The 8643-nt window shown below is 50.3% G+C and overlaps 1 protein-coding gene across 1 annotated transcript in view; it reads right to left on the bottom strand.

Moving 5' to 3' along the window:
* klf13 (Kruppel-like factor 13) overlaps nucleotides 1–8643 on the bottom strand; it is a 61852-nt gene that overhangs the window by 1285 nt on the left and 51924 nt on the right. The window contains exon 2 of the mRNA XM_041859536.2: nucleotides 1–3421. This exon is cut by the window's left edge and continues 1285 nt beyond it. Coding sequence (XP_041715470.1) covers nucleotides 3051–3421 — 371 coding nt within the window. The 3' untranslated portion in view covers nucleotides 1–3050. The remainder of the gene's footprint in view (nucleotides 3422–8643) is intronic.

Below are 8643 nucleotides of genomic sequence, written 5' to 3'. Positions count from 1 at the left end.
CAGTTGGATGGTAGGTTACTAATAAAAATGGTAGGTAACTAATAAAAACATTGCCACATCACAAAGGTACATCTTTAAATGGTACCCTATTCCCTATAAAGTGCACTACCTATGGGTCCTGGTCAAAAGTAGTGCACTATATAGGGAATAGGGTGCCATTTTGGGACACAACGCCTAGGTATGAAAGCTGTGACTTCATGTAGAGACAGATCGGGTCGTCAAGGTAACGAGAACAACTGTTGAGGGAAGAATTCTCAGCGAATCTAAGGGCAGCCAACGGCATGCTTTTACCGTGGTTAACACTGTATTCATCAGGAGATTTTCTCTCCTCCGCACTGTTTGTCCTGTGTGACTAAGTCAAGTTTCTGTACGTCACATAACTCAAGATTAAATCAAGATTAAGACCAGCTGATAACTCATGTTTCCCCCCATGTGTCTCTGTACTGTTCCCTTGATGCCTGTCAAGCTTTACTGTTCCCATTCATCTGGAGGTTTTCTCACTCCTGTCCTGTGCAGTCTGTCTGTCCTGTGATTAAGTCCACTCCTGTCCTGTGCAGTCTGTCTGTCCTGTGATTAAGTCAATTATCTGTACCGTCACTCTGGGCCAACTCAAGGGTGCAGTGTCAGGATTAAATTGAACTAATCTAAACCAATAACTGACATTTCTCAACATGCCTCTGTCTATACTGTTCCCATCAAGCTTTCTCAGTGACCTTTAGAAGCTGGTAGAGGGGGTGATGCGGTTTACAGTCACCGCCCGGGCGAGGTTCTCAGTGCGATCTCACTGGGTGTTCCTTTATAACAGATTACCAGTGATAGATAGTATTAATATTATGCCACACAGTTCTTATAGGGATTCTTATAGTCACTTCATCTGGCCTCTAGTCTCTGTCTAGGATAGATATCATATTTATGTAGAGATAGCTAGAGGAGCTAACTACCCTCCTCATGTCTCCCAGCCTGTACGGGGCTATAAATCTACCCTAACTACCCTCCTCATGTCTCCCAGCCTGTACAGGGCTATAAATCTACCCTAACTACCCTCCTCATGTCTCCCAGCCTGTATGGGGCTATAAATCTACCCTAACTACCCTCCTCCTCATGTCTCCCAGCCTGTATGGGGCTATAAATCTACCCTAACTACCCTCCTCATGTCTCCCAGCCTGTACGGGGCTATAAATCTACCCTAACTACCCTCCTCATGTCTCCCAGTGTGTACGGGGCTATAAATCTACCCTAACTACCCTCCTCATGTCTCCATGTGATTATGATCTAGAACTCCTCCCTGTCATTAGTGTCTTCCTGTCCTGGAGACAGACAGACGCTGTAATAACACCTCGCACCCCACTCCGTCTGTCAACGCGACATGGACACCGTGAGCGTCTTGTGTTTGTAGCTGGGGTGAATCATGAGGATGAGCCTAATAAGAGCAAAGGGGTGGGTGGCCCAAACCCCAAACCTCCTCCTAGAGAGCTACTGGGCGTGCAGGCTTTTGCTCCAGCCCTACAGTAACACACCTGCTTCTAAAGTGTTTTTGACCCGTACAGCATTACATCTACTTGTCCACAGACAAGCTGCTTTGAAACTAACCTGGACGTGTTCGACACGGGAAAGAATCTCTCACGGATAGACGCACGTAACATAATCGAGCATCTGACGCAATTACACTAGAATTGAGTTCTAGGCGTCGGATGCTTACGTTGGAACTAACACCTCTCCCCTGGATGAGGTTAAGAAGCAACGCAGCAGCCACGCCTCGACTCTCACCTTAAACATCCCCTTTGAAGAAGTCTTAAGCGTTGACACACACGGCTCACTGCGACGGTTTGGCTTATGGGTTCACTGACGTAAGAGATTCAAGTCAGAGATATGGGCTTGGATCAAATGAAAGTGAAAGAGGGAAAAATATGTTTTGTCTCTCTCTCTAGTCTCCAGTGGTTCAGTCCGAGGACTGGCTTCATTCTCTTTTGTGACATCACGATTCAAATCCAAAGATAACAACTAGTTTGAAGGACTATTTCCATGGTTTCTTTCAGCGTGAAAACCAAAACAGAATGTATTCAAGGAGTGCAATTCTGTTTGAGTGTAAGGCTATTTTGTGTGTGTGTGTGTCTTCATTGTGTTCATTCTTTCAAGCTACCAAGTCCTTCCCTGAGCAGGGCAGAAGATTCAACCTGCATTGAATTGCAGAGTAAAGTGATGTTTGTATTGTGCATTCAAGTTAAACTAATCAACTGTTTTCTAATCCTGAGGCGTAGATGAAATCTCCCTGGCCGTTTCAAATCATGTAGCGTCCTGTAGTATTTAGATGATTGAATATGCTCTTCTACGTGTTCTTTCATGGCTGATTCTGCTAACTTTTAAAAACCAGAACCTAAATGAAACCATATTAGCAATGGGCCCGAGGCTTCTCAAAGAGACCATGCTTACACAGTAGATGTGTATACTATGGAAATGTTGCCATCAGAAAGGCATTATTTTGTCTTAGTTGTTGAAAGGATTGCTCTACAATAGGCAGTAGAGTACATGATGTAGAAGACAGTGCAGTGCAACAAGCAGACAGAGCATTGGAAAGGAGGCTCGCTAGGTACGGACCTGTGCAATAAATGGAATAGGGGGAGGCCCCAATTAGGACCAGAGCCAATCAGAGGACCCTACTGACCAAAAGAACGAATCAGAGTGGCTGCTGGGGGTGTGGCGTAGTCCCATTGAAGTCAAGGTTAGGGTGAGACATTAGAACAAGGGATAGGGCATCAAGTTCCTTGACAGAATCCCTTCTACCACCACCATCATGGTAAAAAAGACTCAAGTGAGACTGGGGTGGGTCTCAAGAGGATCCATTCTAAGACCACCATCATGATAAAAATATTCAAATAGCCTATTTCCATTGCAATGCTGTTGTGGGCTGAGACTTTCCACAGGGCACCAGTGTAAAACCCTGGCCTAAAACAGACTGAAAGAGTCCTGTCCTGTCTGTGGGTGTGTCTTGTCTTGTGGGTGGGTCAATCAGGGTGTTGGGAGGCAGAGCCTGAAAGTGCTGGAGGCGGGCTTTAAGGCGAGTTAGCTGGGCTGAGGGCGGGGCTGGGGGTGGGGCTAAGGGTGGGGCTGGACGCGTCGGAGCGGCTGTTGTAGTCGCTGAGGGATCCGGGGCGTGTAGTACTCCCGACCACGCCCATTCCTCCGCCCATTCCTCCGCCCATCCCTCCGCCGCACCCGTACGGCCGCTTCAACATGGCGGGCTGGAACTCGGAGTGGCGGCGAGCGTGCTTCATCAGGTGGTCGCTACGCATGAAGCGCTTGTCGCAGAGCGGGCAGCTGAACTTCTTCTCCCCGGTGTGAGTACGGTAGTGGCGGGCCAGCTCATCCGAACGGGCAAACTTCTTGTTGCAGTCAGGCCAGGTGCAGGGGAAGGGACGCTCTCCTGGAAGATACACACAGAGAGAGAGAGAGAGAGAGAGAGAGAGAGAGAGAGAGAGAGAGAGAGAGAGAGAGAGAGAGATAGAGCAGAGAGAGAGAGAGAGAGAGAGGGGCGAGAGAGAGAGAGAGAGAGAGAGAGAGAGCGAGAGAGAGAGAGAGAGAGAGAGAGAGACGTGATTATTTCCACGCATAAATAGAGAGACGTGATCGTATCCCAATGCAATCAAGGTTTGAAATGATTCTGTTTTTATCAAATACTATATCTGTTTGGGGTTCTTGCGGTCAGTTTGGACTTATTTTGAATTATGTTCCGGCCCCCCGACCATCCACTCAAGAAAAGATTGCGGCTGAATGTAGTTGGGGACCCCTGTCCTAAATTAATATAGTTGAGGACCCCTGCCCTAAATGAATGTAGTTGGGGGCCCCTGGCCTAAATGAATGTAGTTGGGGGCCCCTGTCCTAAATGAATGTAGTTGGGGGCCCCTGGCCTATAGGCAGTGGGCACATGGAGATTTGAGAGGACTGGGTAGGTATCAGCATTATTGTAATAATAGCTTAATCTTGTCTTCTGATTGGCCAGGTGGAAATGTTGCCATATTGCTTCTACCTATCCAATCCTCTCTGAGGGCCTCTGAGTCCCTCCCTTTGTCAGTCTATACGTCTGACCTCTCCCTGACCTTGGCACGCTGGTTGACCTAATGACAATGAGACAGCAACAGCAGACATAACGTATCAACACACTGGATCAACAGCAGGCATAACGTATCAACACACTGGATCAACAGCAGGCATAACGTATCAACACACTGGATCAACAGCAGGCATAACGTATCTATACACTGTAGCTCAGTTGGTAGAGCATGGCGCTTGCAACGCCAGGGTTGTGGGTTCGATTCCCACGGGGGGCCAGTATGAAGAATGTATGCACTCACTAACTGTAAGTCGCTCTGGATAAGAGCGTCTGCCAAATGACTAAAATGTAATAACATATCTACACACTGGATCGTCCAGAACAATCAACATGGATACACTGTAATCACAACATCTCTTATTTCCTGGAGTACTGGGTTCTGCAACCCAAATGGCATCCTATTTCCCATAGGGCTCTGGTCAAAACTAGTGCCCTAAGTAGGGTGTAAGCTTGTGCCATTTGGGATGTTAGCTTGTGACAGTGGCGAGAATGTCGTCCCGTCAAAAGTCATCCGTGGCCCCAGGAGATGCTTGGCGTGTACGTCTATCTCTGTTCCAGTCCTCTCACAGGCCCCTATCTGAGAAGTCTTCGTATCGGAGGAAACAGGGTTTTCAGTCATAAAGACACGCGTTAACTCCCAGAGAACAGACAGTCCTGCAAGCCTTTACTTTACCTCAAAGACAGACTAAAAAGTATATTTTGTAAACTTACTCAGACAGCGGTAGAACTATGACCATAAGCATGTAGACGTTTTATAGCAACTGATTTAAATGTGTAGATAAAGTGCAATATGGTCCTGCAAAGCTGGAATGAGTAGTTTCCAGACTGGCCTCTAGTGAATGATGTAGCTAGAAAACTTCCCATAGTAAACCTTCCCATAGCAGTTTCATAACTGTCTCTAGTAGTGGTTTTCAATGGCAGCCTTATCCCTGTGTGCAATTCAGTGGAAATGGCTCCCTGGACTCCCACATGATAATGATCTCTGAAACAGCACTCCTAGTTCTGTGTTCCACCATGCTCCTATCAGCTGACATGGTACAGTAGAAACTGCCCCCTCCCCCTCCCCCTCCCCCTGCACCCTCCCCCTCCCCCTGCACCCTCCCCTCCCCCCCCACTATACCCTCCCCCCACTATACATTCCACCCCCACCACTATACACTCCACCCCCTCCACTATAAACTCCACCCCCTCCACTATACACTCCACCCCCTCCACCCTCCCCTCCACTATAAACTCCACCCCCTCCACTATAAACTCCACCCCCCTCCACTATACACTCCACCCCCCTCCACTATAAACTCCACCCCCTCCACCCTCCCCCTCCACTATACACTCCACCCCCTCCACCCTCCCCCTCCACTATACACTCCACCCCCCTGCACTATACACTCCACCCCCTGCACCCTCCCCCTCCACTATACACTCCACCCCCTGCACTCCCCCTCCACTATACACTCCACCCCCTCCACTATACACTCCACCCCCTGCACCCTCCCCTCCACTATACACTCCACCCCCTGCACTATACACTCCACCCCCTCCACCCTCCCCCTCCACTATACACTCCACCCCCTCCACTATACACTCCCCCCCCTGCACCCTCCCCCTCCACTATACACTCCACCCCCTGCACCCACCCCCTCCACTATACACTCCACCCCCTCCACTATACACTCCACCCCCTGCACCCTCCCCCTCCACTATACACTCCACCCCCTCTACCCTCCCCCTCCACTATACACTCCACCCCCTCCACTATACACTCCTCCCCCCTCCACTATACACTCCACCCCCTCTACCCTCCCCCTCCACTATACACTCCACCCCCTCCACTATACACTCCTCCCCCTCCACTATACACTCCACCCCCTGAACCCTCCCCCTCCACTATACACTCCACCCCCTCCACTATACACTCCACCCCCTGAACCCTCCCCCTCCACTATACACTCCACCCCCTCCACTATACACTCCACCCCCTCCACTATATACTCCAACCCCTCCACCCTCCCCCTCCACTATACACTCCACCCCCTCCACCCTCCCCTCCACTATACACTCCACCCCCTCCACTATAAACTCCACCCCCTCCACTATACACTCCACCCCCTGCACCCTCCCCCTCCACTATACACTCCACCCCCCTCTACCCTCCCCCTCCACTATACACTCCATCCCTCCACTATAAACTCCACCCCCTCCACTATACACTCCACCCCCTCCACTATACACTCCACCCCCTCCACTATACACTCCACCCCCCTCCACTATACACTCCACCCCTCCACTATACACTCCACCCCCCTCTACCCCTCCCCCCCTCCACTATACACTCCCACCCCCCTCCACTATACACTCCACCCCCTCCACTATACACTCCACCCCCCTCTACCCTCCCCCTCCACTATACACTCCACCCCCTCCACTATACACTCCACCCCCTCCACTATACACTCCACCCCCTCTACCCTCCCCCTCCACTATACACTCCACCCCCTCCACTATACACTCCACCCCCCTCTACCCTCCCCCTCCACTATACACTCCACCCCCTCCACTATACACTCCACCCCCCTCTACCCTCCCCCTCCACTATACACTCCACCCCCTCCACTATACACTCCACCCCCTCCACTATACACTCCACCCCCTCTACCCTCCCCCTCCACTATACACTCCACCCCCTCCACTATACACTCCACCCCCTCCACTATACACTCCACCCCCTCTACCCTCCCCCTCCACTATACACTCCACCCCCTCCACTATACACTCCACCCCCTCTACCCTCCCCCTCCACTATACACTCCACCCCCTCCACCCTCCCCTCCACTATACACTCCACCCCCTCTACCCTCCCCCTCCACTATACACTCCACCCCCCTCTACCCTCCCCCTCCACTATACACTCCACCCCCTCCACTATACACTCCACCCCCTCTACCCTCCCCCTCCACTATACACTCCACCCCCTCCACTATACACTCCACCCCCTCCACTATACACTCCACCCCCCACCACTATACACTCCACCCCTCCACCCTCCCCCTCCACTATACACTCCACCCCCTCCACTATACACTCCACCCCCCACCACTATACACTCCACCCCTCCACCCTCCCCCTCCACTATACACTCCACCCCCCTCCATCCTCCCCCTTCTCCCCCTCCACCCCTCATCCACCCCCCTCCACCCTCCCCCTCCACTATACACTCCACCCCCTCCACTATACACTCCACCCCCCTCACCCTCCACCCTCCCCCTCCACCCCCTCCATCCTCCCCCTTCTCCCCCTCCACCCCTCACCCACCCCATCCCTCCACCGTTCCACCCTTCCTCCCTCCTCCCCTCTCTGTTGCCAATCAAACTGTTCCAACACAGGAGACCAGATGGCAGATAACAAAAGAACACCACTTTACTTTTCCTCCTCAGCACTTACACTTAGTCTGCATCCTAAATGGCCTATTTACTGCACTATTTTAAGACCAGGCGCCCAAAGTAGTGCACTCCATAAGTGAATAGGGTGCCATTTGGGATTCAGCCATGAAGTAAATAACCTCCTTTCCATCAGGTGATAATATAGCCTTTAAATGATCAAAAAGAAAACACTACTGGCCCAGGCATATTGTCCTTAGAGTGCTACCCAAAGCATAACAGACTAAGAAGAAAGACTTTCATTCTTTTGGTTCCTAGTTCATATATAATATGGTTCCTAGTTCATATATAATATGCTGTCTCCGTGGCCTGGAGTGGAAAATATGATTTGGTGCCACGAATACACTCTTACCTGGCGTCACAACACTCTTACCTGGCGTCACAACACTCTTACCTGGCGTCACAACACTCTTACCTGACGTCACAACACTCTTACCTGACGTCACAACACTCTTACCTGGCGTCACAACACTCTTACCTGACGTCACAACACTCTTACCTGGCTTCACAACACTCTTACCTGGCATCACAACACTCTTACCTGGCGTCACAACACTCTTACCTGACGTCACAACACTCTTACCTGGCGTCACAACACTCTTACCTGACGTCACAACACTCTTTACCTGGCGTCACAACACTCTTACCTGGCGTCACAACACTCTTACCTGGCGTCACAACACTCTTACCTGACGTCACAACACTCTTACCTGACATCACAACACTCTTGCTTACAAGCAAAACCTCAAACAGGAAGTACAAGTGGTCTGATGAAGTGGATGCTAAGCTACAGCGTTGGTCCCCCCAAAAAAAAAATCAACAACAACAGTATTATTATAATTTTTTAAAGGAACTCAATCCAGCTTTAAACGTACTCTTGAAAGTTATAATAGTAGAATGCACAAGGTGCAATTTCGATAATTGGTTAGTGCATCATCAGTTCCTCTTGTCATGTTAGTCATTGCAGACCTTAGAGAGCTATTTATAACTTGTCAGAAATGTCCAGATCAACTAGCCCATGTCAGTTTTTTTAGCCCCCAAAAATTTTTGTCACTCAAATATCACATGAATAGACGTTAGACATGGCAAAGTGTATAG

Source organism: Coregonus clupeaformis, unplaced genomic scaffold (assembly GCF_020615455.1).
Source record: "Coregonus clupeaformis isolate EN_2021a unplaced genomic scaffold, ASM2061545v1 scaf0244, whole genome shotgun sequence".
Taxonomy (NCBI): Eukaryota; Metazoa; Chordata; class Actinopteri; order Salmoniformes; family Salmonidae; genus Coregonus; species Coregonus clupeaformis.
Note: the sequence above shows the minus strand (reverse complement) of the source record. Positions and strands in the feature narration are given on the sequence as shown.